At 50.0% G+C, this 20,929-nt stretch overlaps 1 protein-coding gene across 1 annotated transcript in view; it reads right to left on the reverse strand.

The window, feature by feature from the left end:
* Positions 1-18,997, reverse strand: part of LOC122372567 (E3 ubiquitin-protein ligase UBR2-like) — a 31,196-nt gene extending 12,199 nt beyond the window's left edge. The window contains exons 1-11 of the mRNA XM_043349924.1: positions 18,835-18,997; positions 13,256-13,518; positions 6,687-6,837; positions 5,249-5,391; positions 4,423-4,592; positions 3,750-4,012; positions 3,133-3,321; positions 2,528-2,677; positions 1,227-1,419; positions 681-868; positions 143-297 (exon numbers count right to left, since the gene is read on the reverse strand). Coding sequence (XP_043205859.1) covers positions 143-297; positions 681-868; positions 1,227-1,419; positions 2,528-2,677; positions 3,133-3,321; positions 3,750-4,012; positions 4,423-4,592; positions 5,249-5,391; positions 6,687-6,837; positions 13,256-13,341 — 1,688 coding nt within the window. The 5' untranslated portion in view covers positions 13,342-13,518; positions 18,835-18,997. The remainder of the gene's footprint in view (positions 1-142; positions 298-680; positions 869-1,226; positions 1,420-2,527; positions 2,678-3,132; positions 3,322-3,749; positions 4,013-4,422; positions 4,593-5,248; positions 5,392-6,686; positions 6,838-13,255; positions 13,519-18,834) is intronic.
* Between the last annotated feature and the right edge of the window lie 1,932 nt (positions 18,998-20,929).

Here is a 20,929-nt window from a genome sequence, read left to right on the forward strand (position 1 = left end):
ACCTAGCCGCACAAAGTTCAGACTCCATCATCCTTCCGAGGGAAGAATTCAAGAAACTACACAGCACACTCCCAAGTCCCGCGTGACATGAGTACATCCCTTCCCCTTCTACGCCCTCGCCTCTCCCATCACAGCCGCTCACCTGTACGCGTAGACGAGCAGTTGTCGGTCAGAGGCGCACCACTCGAGCACCTGATTGACTAGCGGCGCCAGACTGAACGACAGCGTCATCTGCAGCTCGTACTGCGGGTCGTACAGCACGTGGGCCGTCTGGGCGCGCACCACCGGCTCCATACCCTGGCGATGGGAGAGAAAAAAGCAAGTTAGTGGAACTCGAAGGCATGGCCGTAGGCCGAAGCTTAAAAAAAAAACTCGAGAAGCTTCAAATGGTTTAGCGATCCAGGAAAATCGACAACAAGCCTCGAGGTTTTGGTCAATCATTTTGACAACATTAGAACTGATATCAATAGGTTGCTAGTAAATGTTTGACTTGAGCGTCGGCACGTCGACATGTGTTCACACCATCCTTCGACTCCTTTATTCCGCTAGCCATTGGCTGATTTTACGTTGCCACTTTGACAAACGATTGCAGCACCCAATTAGGACGACAGACATGACTTACCTTACTGACCAGACTCTTACCACAATCTGCGAGCGTACAGGACACCCCCGAGACTAACCTCACAGAAGTAGAGCAGCTCCAGCAGCATGTCGAGTCCGCGGCGCACTCCGGCGCGCAGTTTATCCGACTGAGTCGGCGGGACCACGCTGAGCAGGTACTTGGCGTCGGTCAGACAGCTGATGACACACTCGAACCGACGCCGGGCGGCCGAGTCGGAGGTCACCGGTCGGAGCACCAGCTGACCGCCTGTAGTGGTGGTGGAACGAGTGGGGGGTTAGTTGGATATGGGAGACCCGACAAGCCAGAGGGGGAGGTAGGTGTTTTGCGTTGACTCAAGATGTAAAGATTCGAAAATGTTGCCTCTACCTTGTGCGTATCTGACACAGTCCATCATTGATAGTCAACTAGAGGTGGCCATCACCTGCGCCAAGGGCACGAAAAACAACGGCTTTCCTCACATCAGTCTGAAAACTACCAACCATGCCTCCCCTCCGGCCATTCCTCAAGCAGTCCCACCGGCCGTAAGGTCATGCTCGTACGTTCTATTCTCGTTACGTTCGTGTGTAGATCTCATACGATATGTGCGCGTATCGCAAGCCCGTACCGTGTGTATGCGTGCGGAGTTCATCCACCAGCGTCCCGATCACGACGGCCAGGGCGTCTTGCTCTGCCATGAGGTGGTGTGCGATCGAGGGCACCGTGTAGATCTGCACAGACAGGTCCTGCACGGTGATCTGGTCCTGCATGCTGCTCGGCAGGGACGCTAGTGTCTGCTCCCGATACCGGGCCGTGAACATCTGTCGACATGGGCAGTAGAACACAGTGGTTAGTGATCCTGTACAGTACTGCATGGTGCTCGGCAGGGACGCCAGTGTCTGCTCCCGGTACCGGGCCGTGAACATCTGTCGACATGGGCAGTAGAACAGAATGGGGGTTAGTAGAGAATAAACGACGGCAGAGGGCATAACACGTGGGGCTCCGAGTCTCCCCTTTTACGACTTTTGACCTAACGCACGAAGGGAAGGCATAAGCTCGTGACAAGTATGAGCAAACTTACGATTTAACGTACTTATACACGTAGTTCATATAAGTGGCGTGCAGTTAATAAAAATTGGTCCATATAGTCTAAATGGAAAATGGAGTTCGTTCCATCACATAAAGCCTCCTCGAGCTGTGTTTTTTAACATAAAGGCAGGGATTTCTCTCGAGTTATTGAACATTAAATTACCAGGGACATGCAAACGTCATAACAGTTGCAGCCAGCCCTATTGATTTGGCGAAGCCGGCTTTAATACCACGCCCACGTCAAATCAGTAATTCTAAACTTCTCACAGATTACAGCTGAATGGAAAATCCCCTACGAACATTTGGTCACTGACACCGGACGTTTTTCAACAGTTGCACGACAGGTGCAATTGTAAATGTCAACTAAACAGCTGGATTTACGGGAAGTGAAGCAGATGTAATTCACTTCCGGTAAAATGAAAACACTCGCTTCTTTATGAAAAATTAAAGGGATGGAATTGTGTCAGGTGAAATTTCCGTGCCTTTGATATGTGAAGCTTTTAACTGTTTTGATAAACGATGCGAAATTAAGTCACGTCTGCGTTAGTCGTCGTCCCACAAAAGAATAGTTAATCGACGATGATGTCTTTGACTCACACCATTTTCATTAGTGCGTCTTTACGACTTCCCTCATAACGAAAGCCTAGAGGGGAGGTTATTCATATGCACACGAAAATTCGCACGTACTTTCACAGAAATGAATCGGCAAAGCTCAGGCTAGGCACTAGCGGGACCAGCAATCAATTTGTTATCCCGATAAATCACGCGTAAGAGTTACGTCGGGCAGCAGACACAAAGCAGACAGACCTCCCGACACTTAAGAAAAACTACTTTGCTCACCTGTGCAAAGTACTTTTTCGACTCCATGTCCATGAGCATTCCTTGTATGAGGAGCAGATGCGTCTCGTGCCTGGCCTGTTTCCACTGTCTGCCATCACAGGCCATCACTCGCTCCAGCATGGAAGGCATCAGCTCCGAGCCGCCGACAGTCTGAGGGAATACACAGACAACCCGGGGAGTTACGGGAAGAACAGACACATGGGAAGAGGCGGGAAGGGCATCAGCTCGGATAGTCTGACAAAACAAAGATGAAATGTGGGAAAGGTAGGTCAGACATATGAGGGCGGACACATATGGCCAGTCGATAGGAATGGGGTTATAGGGAGGTGAGTCGAAACACAGTGATACCAGCACTGACAGCGGAACTGCGCAGTCAGCAGGTGGCCTAGCTGTCTGGCAAAAAGTTAAAAAAGATTACGATAGTTCTGAAATAAATACAAAACCGTGCTCAGTGGAACAAGAACAATTGAAATTTCCGAACATTCTCTGGCATTTCATCATTCCTAGTCACTCTAAATTCCTCACACATTTGATCACAAACTTCTCTATAAATAGAGAAGTCTGTGGTTTGATCAATCAAACCACTCAGAATCCCCGTTACCGACCTGCTGCATGACCGTATTAAACAGAGGCCGCAGTGTGGGCCGGCGCTCCAGCATCTCCCGCAGGTGGCGGACTAGGCGCAGCGTGAACAGCTGGTGCGCCGCCACGTGCGCGTGAACCACGTGCAGCTCGGCACGGCGCAACTTGCGCGACTGTTCCGGCTTCAGACGCTTCAGCAGCTCGTCACAACCCTGGCCGGAGAAAGGGTGGCGGGAGCGACTGCGTCATCGTTCTGAGGTGTAAAGGCCATTGGTAGATTCACGAGAGAATGAGCGGTGGCATGTTAGCGAGGAGCACGAACACGCTATTGTTGGGACTTGGGAGATGACACTTCTGAGGATTCTTCCGTGCTATGTGGCAGCCAACAAAATGCTCTGGGCCCTGAGTGACGTCAAACTCCGAGAGAAAAATGAAAAAGACAGACGTCGTTAGATATAATCTGAGGTAGAGCCAGGGATAGTAGAAGCCACATTATAACATATCCTCGCTAGCTACCAGGCGAAACAACCGATAATTATATAACGATAGGTTGCCATAACTACACAATACGCAAACGCCCCCCCCCCCCCCCGACCATTCACGTGATTCACACCTCTCCCCCTCCCCCACATCTACTAACCGTGATATCATTATAGAGCAGTATGGCGGCGCCCTCCTTTTTCAGGGCGGTGGCCGCTGCCCTGGCCTCCTCCTGCGAGCAGGGCGTCACCTGAGCCACCGTATCAGCCACCTTGTCCGTGGCCGTGACGCCGAAGTTGTAAGCCATGGTGGCGTAGCGCTGGTTGCGTGCAGGGTAGTGCTCTCGACCCAGGTCCAGCTCGAGCGGAACGATCTTGAGCGTGCTGGCGTCCCGGTCGAACACGCTCAGCATGTACTGCATAGCTGGAGGACGGAGGGGGAATGGTGGGGTGGGAGGGGTGTTAAATGACGGGGGGCCAGGGAGCCCTTGTGACGGAAAAGCAGCTACTTTGATGTCAAGACACCTGGCTTAAGCGGTATGTAGCGTAATAAAATAAATCAACTTGCTGTGATATACTCGATCATGATCTTCAGTCGTCCGCTGTAAAATGCCCTCGAAAAATGCCTTCGTATATCTCAATAAAATGATTCCAACTAAGAATCATCGGTGCTACCGTATTCATATTCCCATAAACTGGCAAGACTTACGACTCAGGATAACAACTAACAAGGATCACAACGGGGCTCCCCGCCACTGTGCGGTTTCAGCCCTACCAAAAATCATTTGCTGACTCTCCTCTCGAACCACCACCTCCCTCCGGTGTGTCACCCACCAGCACTGAAGAGCACGGACGCCTTGCCGGCCTGCTCCGGGGATGCCTCTGTGGGCCGCTGCTCCGGAGGCGGCGGTTTATGCGAGGAACACGTCGGGTCGCCCTTCCACGCCTCAAAGTCGCCGCAGTCGCAGAAACCGCCGTTACCCTGAGAGACGCACATCTGATACCTGAGGGGGCGCGGTGGGGTCAGAGTCGGTATGAGGCTACTGAGACACGCTGGACTGCAAAATGGGCTCGATTTGGATTTCAAGGAGTCTCAAATTCAGCGATCATCGGCGTCTGAGCTTGATAATGGTTATTCGATATGCCTGGACTGGCGAAAATAACCTCTTCTGCCAGTAATTGTTGGAAATGTGAGCTCACGACGAAGCACGACAAAAAACACAGCACTTTGCTGCAGGAGGGTTTCCAATCGATCAATGGTGCAATGCAAGGAATACCAAACAGTGTGTACCGCGGAGCAAAGAGGATGAGAGGATCAATACCAACCGTGTCGTAAGTGAGCCTGAATTGATAATAAATTGTCTTTATTGCTGGACAGCTAGTTCTTCCAATCTGATTTATTGATGCCACTGGTGTAAGATTGATAAATCAATTGGCACTAAATAGCCAGAAAAAATAAAAAGCGGATTCTGCATAACAATTCTTTACCCTCAGCTAGTTCACACCACGGCTGGTCGTCGGATGACGGGCCTTCAGACCTGTGGCATAGGTATGTGAGCTAACCCCATCTACCTGTCACATCCGTGGTATCCCTGACCCCATCTTGACTTACCCATGGTATCTGTGCAGTGTGTACGCATGGCATCTGTGACGGACCTACCTATGGTATCTGTGGACCGACTGTCGGAAGCACTCGGTGCACAGCACACAGGTGGGGTCCTGCGCGCAGTCGCGGCAGCTGTACGTGGGGTCGCCGTTGTTGAACACCTTGCCACAGACCTGCGACGGCGGCGGGGCCGACTCCTGCACGAGACGCAGAGCAGGTCACAGGTCAGGTCACGAACGAGAACGAGATACACATAGGGGCATGGCAGAGCACGTCACAGGTCAGATGTGCAGGTTGGGTTAGAAGCACAGGTGGGATTGGCTAATTCGAGTCAGATGAGGTCGATTTTACCCGCCCCTTGCTGTGCGTTTGTCCATGTTAAAGTGATGCCTAATCTAGCTCAAAAGGACGTGTTGAGACAGAATCACCCCACTCAAGACATGATGGAGCTATCAACATAAGAACCTATCGGAAATCGTCATTGTCAGGATCGAATCTCCACCGAGTCTGAACACTGTCTCTAAGCCCAACAAAGGCCATATACTGGGAGCCGATCAGGTTTCAACGGGTGCTATCGCGACTGTGTACAGAGGTGATAGTGTCGCATCTGTCGTCGATGCCTGACCTTTGGGACCGCACTGCGCCACCGTAAACGTCATGAAACGGGGTTGTTTGAAACACTGAAGGCTAGCAGAAAATTATAAGTTCATCAGTCGAGCCTCCCCTTGACCTAATGACAGACTCGATCCAACAAATACAAGCGAAACAAACACCTACGTCTCCACATCCGCGCGACGTTTCTGCCCAGGACTGCTCTGTTTCTGAGCGAGACACTGACAAAGCACCCATGGCGGTATTCTGACTTTGCACTTTGATCGAATCAGCACTGGGTCATTGTACGAGTATGTTATCTGTGAAATCTAGGCAACCTATGACAACAACAACCATACTGATACGAGCAGGGTTATGTAAGCACAGACGAACGTGCAAACGCGTCACCGTTACGAATGCCTACAACGTCTATTTGAGACTCTTGACTACCCCCGTCAGGAGTCTCAAATATTGAACGCCGTAGGGCCTCGAACCAGGGCTCTCACTACCGGGAGCCCGAAGTTCTACCAACTGAGCTACGGGACAGGCATATCCCAACTTTGCTGAGATCAGCAAAGAAAACAATATTTCTTATGGAAGTTTTGAATCACATATATCAGTCGAGAATTCCAAATAATTTGACATTCCAGTTTTCTTGCGTCATATTCCCTCTCTCTCTGCCTCTCTCTCTCTGCCTCTCTCTCTGCCTCTCTCTCTCTCTCTCTCTCTCTCTCTCTGCCTCTCTCTCTCTCCCCCCTCTCTCTCTCTCTCTCTCTCTCTCTCTGTCTCTCTCTCTCTCTCTCTCTCTCTCTCTCTCTCTCTCTCTCTCTCTCTCTCTCTCTCTCTCTCTCTCTCTCCCTCTCTCCCTCTCCCTCTCTCCCTCTCCCTCTCCCTCCCTCACCTCTCCGTCGACGGCGTCATCTCCCAGTAGGAACCTGGACAGCGGCCGCAGCAGCAGGCGGTGACGCTGATCCTCGAACGCGGTCTGCTCCTCAACGGGAGCCGCCGGCGGGGGAACAGTGAGACGAGGCACCGACTCTTTCCAGAACTCCCTGAGGGTACAGAGGGGTCAGACGGGGTCACAGAGGTCGTTGGGTACCTATCGAACAGGTTTGTTGGGGTCCACATGGGGTCAGTTGTAGGCCATTAAATGTCGTTGGGACCTGGGGGAAGGGGGGGGAAGACAGGGTCGGTGAGCTCAGGCCTCAGGCACGTTCGGTGTGTGGGTCCCCGGTCCGACGGGGCCACACCACAGGAGTCGATCGGTGAGTGGGGATCAGATTTTGGGTCGGTAAGGTTAGACATGGTCAGGTTGGGGTTGGTTGGAACGGCTGATAAGGGAAGTAGAGGTTAAAGTGTATCGATCCATTGAACCCGGATCGATGTCAGCGATATCATACGGAAGTATGTTGGATCGGACGGAACCTGATACCGTCTGACGTAAGCACTCCGACTCTATGAACCAGTCGAGAAAACAAACAGATTTAACGGAACATCAGAGGCGGTAAATGTCCAGCTGCATCTCTGTTTGCCCCTACGCCCTACGGCATTACCCGCGGAGCGAGGTAAACCACGCTCAAGGACGTGCAACGCCAGCATCATCATTTAGCGTTACGTAAAGCCTTGATTCACAGAAATGACAACAGGAGATTCTTATTCATTCTGAGTTTGTACACGAGAATCTCTGCTAGTTAGCCCTTTCCCATCATCCTACATATGTCGAACACGGAATGGCGAAAAACAGACACATCTCGTAAAATAAGTTGATATGGCCGTTGAAACAAAAATCCAGGTCATGATATCAGCCCGCTCCGCCCCACTGCATTCTGCAATGCGATCCGTTCATAGCCGCCCATAGCATGCGGGTCTGTCTATAACATACTGCCAGCTGCCAGCGACAACTGCCAGCGACATTCCCAGAACAAAACCCATCTTACGTCGTCCCCTTCCACCCCACCGCTCTCTGCAACGGCAGCGATGGTCCTTCTGCAGCGCCAGCGGCGCGGCGGCGAGCGTGCCCACTGGGGCTGCCGCTGGCACAGGGCTCCGTTCCGCAGCTCAGGAGCCGGCCGTGCCAAACGCGCAGTTCGCTGCCATCGTCGGCGGGTTTTGTGGGCGCTCAGAGCCAGGTGTTGTTATCTGGGGACGCTGCTGTCTGAAGAGCGGAAACAGATAGAGCTCTGCTGGTGCGTCGAAGATGCAGCGCGAGTTGATCTACGATGAAGCGCGAATTTGTCGATCATTTAGTGCGAATTTACAAAGGTCGTGGTGGTCGTGGTATTGGATGGCTGGTAACTAGCAGCGATGGAACTTCGGCTGACATTGTTCATGTAAACAAAGAATGAATTAGCAACACCGATTAAGGTTGTAACAAAACATTGTGGCAATCTCGTGCTATGTAGCAACATATAAACCAGCAACAGCCTGCCTGTTCACTACCCCTTTATAAATTAAATCGCCGGCAGAATTGTGCGGGTATAGGAAATTCAGCCCTATTTTAGATACGAATGGGAGGCAAAGCCATACAAATTGTGTTTGTAATTCAACTTCGCCACTTGCAAGGACTAGACGTTGGCTTCCATAAGTTTGGTAAGAGTTGCCTTTCCACACCCGAGAGAAATGCCTTCCAAACTCGACCGGAACATGACCTTTGCAGACTGAATAGTACAGGAGATAACTTGAATAATACATAATCGCTTTCAGGGTGTACGAACATCATGACTGACTTAAAACCGTTTCTTGGACCGTGGGCTACGTAATAACTTTCCACTGCCGGAAAAAAAACGTGCGAGTTCAGAGTTGTCCCTCATGCTAAGAAAAGTCTAAAACAGCATCGGGAGGGGTGTCGCAAGGCAAAGCCGAAACTATTCAAAGTTTTGCATTCTAGGTAAAAGCATGACACAAGAAGACAATGAGAACAAATCGAGATAGAAAAATGGAATCTCATGTATCAACAAAATGCGGCTTGCTTGCTGATTATCGCACGTTATCAGTCACAGATAGAACTCCACCAATCGCCACTAGTGAGTAGCGACAGAATACCATGACGTGATGCTCCTAGCCAAAACACGTGCACACCAGTATACTCGTGACGTCAAATGGGTTAAAGGAAACTGGCGCCTCCTGGAACTCCTGCCCATTTAAAGGGACTATCCCACCTTCTAAAATGTTGTCAAAACCAGTTAAATTGTGCCCGACTTTATAGATTGGATGACCAGGAACACGGTTCTGGCATTTATTTTTCATTAAACATCTTAGGCTTCACATATTCCAAACACAAACTTTCAAATATGTGACGTCACAGCCCTAAATTACCTCCTTCCCCAGGCCACATTACTGTCATAAAGCTGATTATTTTTACTCTGTAGGCACCACAACAAAGTTCAGACCAAGTTTTAAGCGATTTTTCAACGAACAAACCCATTTAAATCAGAATGACTAAACGAGGTGACGTCACACTAACGGTCGCTCCATGTTGAAGATAGGGCCTTGTACAAGGCCCATTTTCAAATGAAGGGAACGAATTTCTTCAACACCAAGAGGCCGCGGGGGTTGCAACCTAGATAGATAGTGGTTTCTGAACCTCGCCGCAAACTTGGCTATCTCAACTCAAACCCCATGTTAAAGGTGGGATAGTCCCTTTAAAGGGAGATAATGACCTTTTTCCACAAAATCTGAGTTAGGATCATTTTCTGACAAAACACAACAAGTTATAATGTAAATTAAAACCATTTTGCTCAATGCGGTACCTTGCCGCAAATATCTCAACTTGAAGTCACGTTAGCGGGGAGCGCTGAAAATGACCGTTGAATAAGTACTTACATCACTTTTTGGTACTTGCATGTAATTTTGTAAAATGAGCGTATTCCTTACATTTGATCTTCATCACATCTAGTTAGTTAATGGTCGTCTATAGTGCCTTCAAAAGATATTCATGGTTTGGGGGTGGTTTATGTCTAAATTTACGCAACTATTTTTCCTGTTCATCATCTGAGGCCATATGCTGCTATTTTAGTAGCAACGACTCAATTTTGAATCGGTCCCGCCGACTGCACAATAAAAGAAGATAGATACAACACTTTTGCGGCATCACTGAAAAACTTATGCAGTACTGTTATCAAAATTCTCATAACACCGTTCGACAAACCTGAAGTCTTTTTGAAATAAATATGCTTGTATTTTTCGCTTCAGGCTCTGAGGCCAAAATAATGAATTTCGTAGTCGCAATCGCAAGATTTGGCTGCGTTTCTGGCGCATGCCGTTCATTTGTGGCGCAAAATAATACTTGGAAACAAAGAAGAGTAGGCACTATGTACGAATCTAATTAATTCTAAACCGAATTAACTCTAATTCAAATTAGAATCCTTACAACCAAGCAACGACAAGGCGATAACATAAACAAAAACCCAAGCGTCGCTGTTTGAAACAAAAGCGCCATATACTGCGACTTTTTTATAGAGAAGGACAAGAAGGACAACGCATTTCGGTGGGTGTTACAAGTACTGCAAGTACTGCTTCTTTTTTGCAAAAATAAAAACCTTTTTCACATACGAAAATGTGCTAGGAAATTTTCATATTTTATAGAAACTACAGTAGAAATAGTATAGATGTCGAGTAATTTTTATTAAAGAAAAAAGAAAGCTCATTATCTCCCTTTAAGGATAAATTATAATCCAAGGCTGTCACAACCGGGCGGTTTTATAGGATTCAGGTGCACGGTACGCTTGTTAGTCACTCTCGCATATGTTCTCATTCCCCGATTTTATTCGAAGAGCAACGCTATTTTTGGCCTAACTAGCTATCGATTCTGACGAATATTTTCAGATATGGTTGGCCAGGTAACAACTAGGTAACAGATCAGTGTCTTTTCTTGTCTGCTCAACGCTTGATCTGCCTTAGTTAGACTGAGTGAAAGAGCGATGACGACAACGAAAGTGCATTACCGGCATCTGCGATGCCGGGCTCCGCATCGCGGGACCGCAGGTTGTTTGAGCAAGCACCTTTGTAAACGCAGCAAAAACGCCCGCCACCAAACGAGAGGATGAGCCTTGCACGTGCAGACCGGAGTCGGTGTGCTACGGACTGACGTGCACGGCACCCTATTCGCCGGTCTATAGCGGTGTGCCAAATTTGAGTGCAATCGACCCGGCCGTTTTCGAGATCTGGAAGCGACACCCTGCACGTGCGCACGTGCAGCCTAGGCCCCAATTGACTTGTGCACGGCACTCTATTCGCCGGTTTCTAGCGATGTACCAAATTTAATCTGAATCGGCCCAGCCGTTTCCAAGATCGGGAAACGACCCCTACACGTGCGCACGTGCAGCTGCACCCCAACCGCGGCACATGAAAATACATACTTACCTTGTGCACGGCACCCTACTAACCAGTCTCTAGTGGTATGCCAAATTTGAGCACAGTCGGCCCGGCCGTTCTTGAGATATGGAAGCGTCAGCCTGCACGTGCGCACGTGCAAACTGGGTCCCATCTGACTTTAGCACGGCACCCTACTTACCAGCCTCTAGCGGTGTGCCAACTTTGATCACAATCGGCCCAGCCGTTCTCGAGATCTGGAAGCGTCACCCTGCCCGTGTGCACGTGCAGCGGCACCCCAACCGTGACACATGGAAATGCATTGCGCGGCAGGTGCCTACAACCATGCCAAGTATCAGTGCAATCGGCAAACTAACTACAGAGTTATTAGACTTGTAACCGAACTGACACCTCTTCGTTTTGCACGTGGCACGTGCATTAGGGGTCACCCATACGCATCGAGAATAGCACAATACGTGTCAGAAAGGGAGGAGCTGTCCCACACAAAAGACCGCGAGTGAATCGGTCCAGTGGTTGCAGAGATATAAGGTTTCTAAAGGCACCCCACAGGCGGCCGAATGCTAATATTTAGCAATAATCAGTGTCGCATCCGCACACGGGAGGTATCCCCGTCACCTGTTCGTATACTCTAATGTGGTTGGGTTCAAGTCACAGTCGAGCCCTGATTTTTTACAGCTTTTCTTAAAAACGGCACATCGTGCAGTGACGTCCTAGGCATCAGTGGAAAGAGCATCAAAAGTTGTATATTATATTAACTTTTCACCTATATATCTTACTAAAGATAAAAGTTATAGAGGAATAAAGACGCTCCCATTGACTTTCCATGTTAAAAATTTTAATTTTCAAATGAACTTTATAAGAAAAAATGAGTTTTGCCAGCTTAACGAAGCATAACGGCATGTACTATGCTCTTTCCTTTACAAGATATAAGAGTTTGGGCGAAATCTATCTCTAAAATTTTGTACAAAGATCGAATGAAAATGTCTCTGCAAAGTCTCGACATCGCCGTCCATTGACTTAACATGGGACACAGCAAAATTCCAACTTTGACCTCGTGCAAAGACACGTTCCGAGATTCTGAGGGGTATACAGCGCACACTGGCGTGTACCCAAACGTGTTTGCCATAAAATGCTGGGAAGAAAACCACCTCTTCCTTGGCTCGTTTTCCCGCTATTGGCGATCGCGCAAAAAGTGTCCAAAACCCCGTTCACTTAACACGGGGAAAATGGAATCGCACGTGCCACGTGCCACGAGGTTTTAAGCGAGTAGCGACCGATGCCATAAGGTAGATCGCCTCCGGGAGCCTATACACTGAACTTTTTACGAAGATTGTACATTTCGTCTAGGCCCCAATCAAGATGTCTCGATTCGCTGCCAGACTTGCAAAACATAGCCCGGAGAACGACCGCTCCGGTTGTTTTTCAATAGAAAAACACAATTCTAACGAATAGTGTTTGTCTTTTCAAACAACCTGCGGTTAAAATACGTCGGCAATGCTATGCAGGCTGACAATCGATCAAAACCAAAGCTACCTTCAAATCCCGTCCCTTGCTTTCCCTAGTCTTGCTACCTTACCAATGGCGGTGCAAGCTGTTCATGTCACAATTAGAATGGGAAGACCGAGATATTTCAGTGGACACTGCAGCTATGCGCGGTGATTAGAGGTGTTACAGAACACTGCAGAGACCAGAGCCACGCGCGGCATTTCAGATGACGGACGCTGAAAGGCATATGAAGGACATAAAAAGGTAGATGGCAATTACTTTAAGTCAGATGACGGACACGTAAGGGTAGACGACGGACGCTACAGCTGGCGGTCATCTACGACCAAAGTCGAGCCACGGATTGGGTGCTTTGGTGACTCGCTTCCAAGGTAATTAAACATGACTCTCAGCCACCTACTCGGAACATGCTCCATTGCTCTACCACCGACCTTTGCCCACTTAAACTGGTGATGTCACAGATGCTATCAACGAGGGTATTTCCTTACAACCCTACATCACCAATGGCCCACCACAAGGAGCCCACAGGAAGCCGTCTCGACATCCACTTCTCATATTAGAACCTACAGAATCACAGAAAGCTGGGGCACCACCTAGGGCAACCACATAAGGACACAATTCGAGATGAGTACTCACCGAATCAGCTCAGTGGTGAGCGCCTGCCGCTCGAACAGCTGGGCCCACTCCTGCACGGGCGTGGCTAGGTAGTCAGCCTCCGCCATGGCCGGACGAATCACGAATGGCTCACGGCCCACTCACAGTCCACTCACGGCCCACTCACGGACCACTCAGGGTCGAATCACGGTAAATTCACGACACATTCACGACCAGTTTATGACGGACTTGCGACCGCTCCCGTCCAGCTCAAGGCCGAGCAGACCTCAGGGTAGCCTTGCTGCCTGCAAAACACCAGAACATACAGTCACCACTCGGGAAAAACACAGCGTTGCAACATATCCAAATGCCGGCCACAAAACATTGACTTGTGACGCACCACGCTCATACCAGGCCCTGGCATAAACAGTTCTTGTTGCAATCCGCACGAGACCAAACACTTTCATCTTTCGTCTGTCTATCCATCTGTCTCGGTCTTCCTTGACCTCACCCCACGCCGCCGCGGGTCCGCCCGATCGGCCGGTCGGCTGTCCCCCGACCCTCCCACCTCACGCGGAGGCCGACCGGCACCGACTGCCGACCGGCCGAGCGGGCCACTCTCACGGCGGTCGGTCGGCGCTGGCCGGTGCCATACCAGCGGTCACGGCCAGCGGACCGGCGCCCGGTGACACACCTGTACACGAAACCGTGAACAGACGGACGGACAGAGAGAGAGAGAGGGGGAGACAGACGGGGTGGAAACCGGCTGGCACCGGGGCCGGGCAGCGCCGATAGGGAAGGATGCGATCGGCGCCGGTCGGGATGGCGTGGGATGGGTCAGTGGGATGGGACGGAATGGGAGACGCTTGGGATGATGGGAGACGTACCTAGTGGATCGGAACTCGTACGATGGGATAGAAAAGGATGACGTGGGGTGAGATATTGAGGGCAGACGCCAAACCGACGCTGTTACGACGCCTGACAAAACCTACAAGACCGGCACGCTGAATCCCCCCCCCCGTGGAGAGGAGTGCAGTGCGTCACGTGGTTTCAGTCAGCTGATCGGCGAGGTCGGCGCCAGCTCGGTCCGCTCCAATCAATAGAGCACAGCTGCCAACTGCGGATGGGAGCGGCGCGAGGCTGCACCAAGGCCATGTTGACGCCACGGTTGGGGTCAACGAAACACGGCAATCAGCCAAATAGGACGCGGGGTTGGGATGACGGCGTCCAACAAATGGCAGGCGAGGCGAACCGGTCACGGGGGCTGGCATCAGAGGTGCTTATCCATTGTTTTGAGAACCAGTATTATATTGTTTTGAGAACCAGTAATTAATGAGTTATATAATTTGCTTTTTTTGCTTTGTTCACTTACTTATGGCTGCTCTAAAGAGACGATTAACGAATCAGCCCCTGCTCTACATTGTGTAGCAAAGATCATTATTTTGTTACGGCATAGACAATGAGAGGTCCCGTCTCCTGCCTCATTGGCATATTTGCTTGGAACATACGGCTTGACAAATCGACCCCCTGTCAATTAGCAGCACATCGATTGTAGCATGCCTGATGTCGTGTTGCACTGCTGCATGGTTATAGGTACCGCACTGGATGAGTATTCCGTACCAAATGACCAATCGACCGCTACTTTCCTGGTTGTTCGACACTTTTTAACCACATAAGTCATCAGCTCACCCAGACCCATTGACCTTTGCATGCTGGTACACAGAGCTCTATGGCTCAACATAGCTATGAGGTAGAACTATCATAACTCCCGTCACCACCTTGGGGAGGAGGGGGGGGGGGGTGGAGGGGCTGTATTGTGGGGTTATCACTGATGAAGGGGCTGTATTGTAGGGCAGTCTCTACTGCTCAGACGGAAAGCAGTAGAGGGACGCGGAAGCAGGCCGGGAGCGGATGAAAAGCAGCAGGGAGTGGGAAGGCAGCCGCCGGAAACGGGAACCTCTCATGGGCAACCATCCCCACTCCCAGGGATCAGCCCTCGCAGTGGGGAGACGATACGCCGACAAACATCACGATCGCGGCTGCATGTTAGATTAGCTGAGTTCGAGTCACAGAAGAACCGCCGGACCGACCGGCCGTGAAACCGGTAGAGTCACGGCCGGCCACAAAGCCACCGTGGACGGCCGTGAACTCGAGTTAGGGTCACTGCAGTCGACCACTCCACTGCACACACTGCGAGGCATGTGTTAAGTCTCCTTTGTTTCCGACAAGTGCTCAGCTTAGAGTACTTAAGCCCTAAGCCCGCCAAGCACTACGGTACTTGACACAACAGCCAGGATTAGTGAAACTTATATCGCAGATCTAGTGCGATGGCAATAGACGGCTCGGCGTCACCAATTTTGCAGCTCCATCTACCTTAGACCCACTTCCAGTTACGTGAAATCACACTTCCTCTCTTCCTCCCAGGGCCAGCCTCTGTGTCCAGCCTCAGTCACTCTCCACAGTTTGGTTACGTCGCCGCGGGCCACAGCTGTGTCGTCAGCGTTGGCAGGTCCGTCGTCGCAGCGGTTGTTTATTTATAGCATCTGTCTCGTGCAGAGGACGCTCACCGTGCAGCCCAGTCATCGCCGGCAGCAAGGCGCCGCCGCATCAGCTGACTTTGCCGAGAAAATCAGCCGACCAGGCAGACTAAGTACAGCTAACAGTCAACACTGCCCTAAGGGAATCGGAACCTACACAAAACAATGCGGATAGGTTCTCATCTGACAAGTCAGCTGGAATCAGCTGACCACACAGCGGGAGCCAGCTAATCACACAGTAAGAATCAGTTGATCGCAAAGCGGGCGATGAGTTCGCCACGCTACCTTTAGCGCATCATTCATTGCTTATTATCGGGTGTTGGGTTCGAAATCCAGGTAACCACCACTAAAGTCGAAGTGGCCGAGAGGTCTATTGGGGGAAAAGTAGCGTTACATCAGCCCATGGCGAGTCCCGGTTAAGTGGACAAGCAGCTCACGAATATTGCCATTGCGAGAGCCAGCAGCGTGCTGGTTACGTAAGACAGCAATGAAAAGACCCGACGTGGACCAGGCGCTTGAGGCTGACGAAAAGTAAATAAATGTTCAGTAAATCACTCCGGGTAAATCACATCTGTTGGATGAAAGGGAATCTGGGCAAGAAGCATCTGCTTGAGAGGGTGGCGTATCGTCTAACGTAATTTGCAATGGCCCAAGCCGAGATCAATCAACGAAAAACGCAGACAATTGAGAAGAGAGCACAGCCTGCGCATCGTATAAGACGGGTGGTCAGCCAGTGATGACAACTGGAATTCACATCTTTCACTCGGGGAGGGTACTTGTTAGAGTAAAGCACTCTAATTTTAAGTGGTTCAACACCAATGGTGGGCGCTGGTGGTAATGCGAACAAACGCACTGTCCAGCTGGGAAATTAGCACGGACAGGACTTGATAAAGGCCATGGCTCCTTCATCACCACACCTTTCGCCGATGCCACCGTTCAATTCGACACTTGCTACACAATCTTAAAATCCGACGCCATAAATAACCATCAAATAATATGCAAAGTGACCGCGATGCGCGGGGAATAGAGCCAGGCACAACTGATAGGCTCACCATGCTCCTTCAACAGGAATTCAGTGGTCTGTAGGCATGCTCGATGGTCTGGGTGACGGGATAACAGTTCCTTAGCAGTCATGACCTAAATATAGCCCTTTTGGCAGAAACAAACATCTGAGAATAAGACTTGTCACTGAAATTGAGCATCTGAAGAACACTTGCCTCCTGCCATGGATGGTTGATGCCGCTGTGGATTCAGTGTTTGGCTAATGCCTCATTGATCTGAACTGAGCTAGAAATTGGCAAAATCCAGTCACTTTGCTTCTACTCTGCCATTTTGACAATTTCTAGATCACTTCAGACCAATGAGGCATTGCCAGCAGTGGCTTCAGGCCGGGCATTATCATTGAGTGAATGGGACAGAGAGCTTGGAAACAGAACTATGGATGCTGTGTTCACTTTGCTTTTCTTCCCATAATTAACTGACATGCTGCCTGGCCTGATGTCTACCAATTCTTCCCTGGACATAGATTCTGCCACAACTTTGGCCATGTGACTCATCTGTGATCTCCCTGTTTGTAAAGATATACCTTTCCATGGCTGTTTTAGCTTGCATGGCCATTCTTGAGTCTGGGTCAGGTGACAGGTCTCCTCTCACCAGTTAAGGCAGCATGATACCACTTGAGCTTAGTTCAGTTCACCAATTAAGGAGTTGTCAGCAATATTCAGGTGAAAATATGACAAAGTTGACAGCAGCTCCTTGCAGCATGGTCACTCAGTAGTCAGTGCAGATAAGTGCAGATTTTCCTTGGTGTGGTGTGCATTTATTGTGCACATAGATTTTGCATAGGGCTGTGCTACTGGCACTGGCCAACTTCTGTTCTGGTGGTACTGTTCTGAATTATTACTGGGGGTCGCGGTCACCTGACAGCTTACAACACACCTAATTAGAATGTCAAATAGGTAATGTAATGAACACCCAGTAAGGAATCAGGCTATGATGGCAGGATCAAACAATGATCCTGTTTTTATCTCCTTGCAAGGGACAATAAGCAAATGTATGTAGGTACCTACCCCAAAACCCTGGTCTAGGGAACTATACCACTTTCTTCAAATGAATTTTTGCTTCAGTCGTATGATTTTTTGCCTCAAATGATCAGAAAAGAAAATAATAACCATTAGGCAAAGGAATCTTAAAATATTTTCATACAGAAGAAGAATTTCCATCTTTAGTAGAGGCTAAATAGTGTTTGCAGTGGAAGCTTCTAACTCACATGTTGCATGGCTCAAAAGTCAAAACCAACAGCATGCTGATTGGGTGATGATTTGCCTGAGTGCCTCTGCCAGAAATGACTGCATTCTTTGCATTCTTCCATGAGGCACTACATTCTAACATAAGGGAATGATTCCCTTGTACCTTGTGGAGCTAAAATTGATATATCTTTGGCTAGGGTGATCATTGGAGTGTAAAAAGCTTAAAAATTGTGCTAGTCTCAGTTCAAGCTACAAAACTGCTATTCCATTTCAAAACCCCATGTTAAAAGTGGTATATTTTCATTAATGCTTTAGGTATTTCTGAAGGTCCTCACTGTTTTGAAGGGTAAATCCTGTTCCTTTCCATGCAGGCTGATACAGCACTGTCCTTGTGGCTGGTGGCTAAGCGACAGCCTGGCTTGTCAACTGCCCAGCCAAATTTTGCAGCTTGGTGTCATAGGGCATGCTGAGGTCCTGACAGCTGACTGGCCACGTCCTTTGTGTTAGTTTTGGTGTTTGGTGAATGTATGACATGGGAAGAATATAAGACAAATGGAGAGGGATACTTTGAAAGCAAAACATCAAGCACATCATTCATGGTCCTAGAATCAGCATACGTGGAGACATTTAAATGAAAATAAAAATATTTTTAATTTATCATTTCCGAGCACAGGCAACAGCTGCTAGCACAGCTTAGGCATAGCAATTTATATAATATGGTGGAAAGCAGGTACAGTTTCTCATAAGATCATTGCCAGTTATTCAAATACAGTCACCTTCAAAGGAAAAATGAAAGAATGAAATGATAAATTGAGCCGAATTAGAGTTTACCTACCTGGGTACTTACAAGCCCAATCGATTCACTTGACTTCAACTTCCGTTCGAGTGTGCTGCATAAATGAGGATGCACGATCAAACAGAACGAAGTAATCAGCTTGAAAGCCTGTAAATACAACAGATATCACCCAACACTAAAACCTAAAAGATATTTCGAAAATGAAACTCTGAAAAAATTACCGAACTCTGCGCCGCAGGTATAGGGCCTTGGCGCCGCATACGTTTGTCGGGGCCTTGGTAACAACTGGATTTCCATTACGTCATGGGTGATGATGTCACACCACGGGTGACGTTTCACTGCTGCTGCTGCTGTCCACGGAGGGCAGCGTTTGTGAGTGGAAAACAGTAGCAAAATTGTAAATGAAGGCAGTATTGGCGCTTATGCTACATATGAAATTTATAACAAAATATTGATATTAGTGAATGTTTATTTTTGTTACTTTTCATAAACCCTCCAGTTTCCAGGGTCTGCATGCAAAAGTTCTGTTATTTTAGAGTCAAGCTATTGTACTAAGGGATTCATTTTGGCAATTAAGTCATGTGTTAGGTTATAAGGCTGCAGAAATTTTCAGTTGAGGTTGGTATCCACTATCCAGTTGCAGCTATAATTGTGTCATATTTTGTACCATTTTCTGAACATGTAAACACCTACCTATATGAATTCAAATATTGTGATTGTAGAAAAGCAGTTACCCTCACATTGCAGCGAGGATTAGAACAATTAACCACACTTGTTATACAAAAAGCCTGTTTGCCATCAATTTTGGGAATTCAATTGGGTATTGGTAAGGTAGACGTAGCACAAGCTGCCCTATGCACGATGACGAGAATGGGTCTTTCTAACCAAACCTTACCTAACCTGACCTACAACCTATAGCCTCATACCTAAAATTTACAACCTACGACCTAGTCCTACGGTATGGCATATCACGACAGCTTGTGCTACGTCTGCTACCATGACCCAACTTTGTTCCAACTCATACCAACTTGGGATGACAGTCACTGCAGATGTGTGCTGACCATGCAGGTCTTTGTTACAATTGCAATTCTATTGTGTTACAGGTTCGGTGTTCTACAGCTGCGACCCGCCATGGCTGGGCCACCGCGGCGGCATCACCTTCAGGGTGGACCTGCCCGTGGCCACCCGCCAGTCGGACCCGCCTGCAGTCTGCAGGGAAGCTGCCCTGCGAGCCATTGCAGACCTCCCGCACCCGGACGTCACTATCTGGTCGGACGGCTCGGCTCGCGGCAGGACGGAACAGGGCGGCGCAGGCGCGCTGATCCAGTTCCACCACCTCAACAGAGAAGAGACCGTGCGCGCTCCTGCAGGGGCGGTCTGCTCCAGCCTAAGAGCAGAACTGACCGCCATGCGCGAGGCGTTCGCGGCTGTGGCCGGCCTGGAGGACGGGGAGTTGGCATCGACCAAGTCGGTCCGCCTCCTCACCGACTCAAGGTCTGGGCTCCAACTACTCGGCCGCGGCCCAGCTAACCAGACCATGGCCCTGGCCGCCGAGGTCTGGAGGCTGCTGAGCACCCTCGCCGAGAACGGCACCGAGACGGTGCTCCAGTGGGTGCCAGGCCACGCCGGGCTGGACGGCAACGAAACCGCCGACCGCCTGGCTGGCGAGGCCACGGCGGGCGACCAAGACAGCGCACCGATCGACCTGTCGAGTGCGCACTGCGCAGGCCGCCGTCACGCGCCATGTCCGGGAGCTGTCGCGACAGAGGACAACCGCTGCCCACCCGCACCCGGACCCCACGCCTGGCCACGACTCCCTGGCGCGCTGGGGGTCGGTGACGCTGTCCCAGCTGAGGACCGGCACATCACCGCTGACCCGTGACACGCTCCACAAGATTGGCCTGGCAGCCGACGACGAATGCCCCGCGTGCGGGGAGCCCGACAGCGCGGCGCACCTACTGACCGATTGTCCGGCCTATGAGGCGGCCCGCCGCCGCCGCTGGGGTGTCGACCCTCGCCTGGTCGACGTCCTCGGCGGCCCGGCGACGAAGGTCGTCACCTTCATCGAGGATGTTGGGCGGACCGAGCCGCCGCTCAACCCGCCTGCGCCGCCGCCCCCCCCCCCCCCGAGCGG

The sequence above is a fragment of the Amphibalanus amphitrite genome, unplaced genomic scaffold (assembly GCF_019059575.1).
Source record: "Amphibalanus amphitrite isolate SeventyFive unplaced genomic scaffold, NRLGWU_Aamphi_draft 001374F_arrow, whole genome shotgun sequence".
Taxonomy (NCBI): domain Eukaryota; kingdom Metazoa; phylum Arthropoda; class Thecostraca; order Balanomorpha; family Balanidae; genus Amphibalanus; species Amphibalanus amphitrite.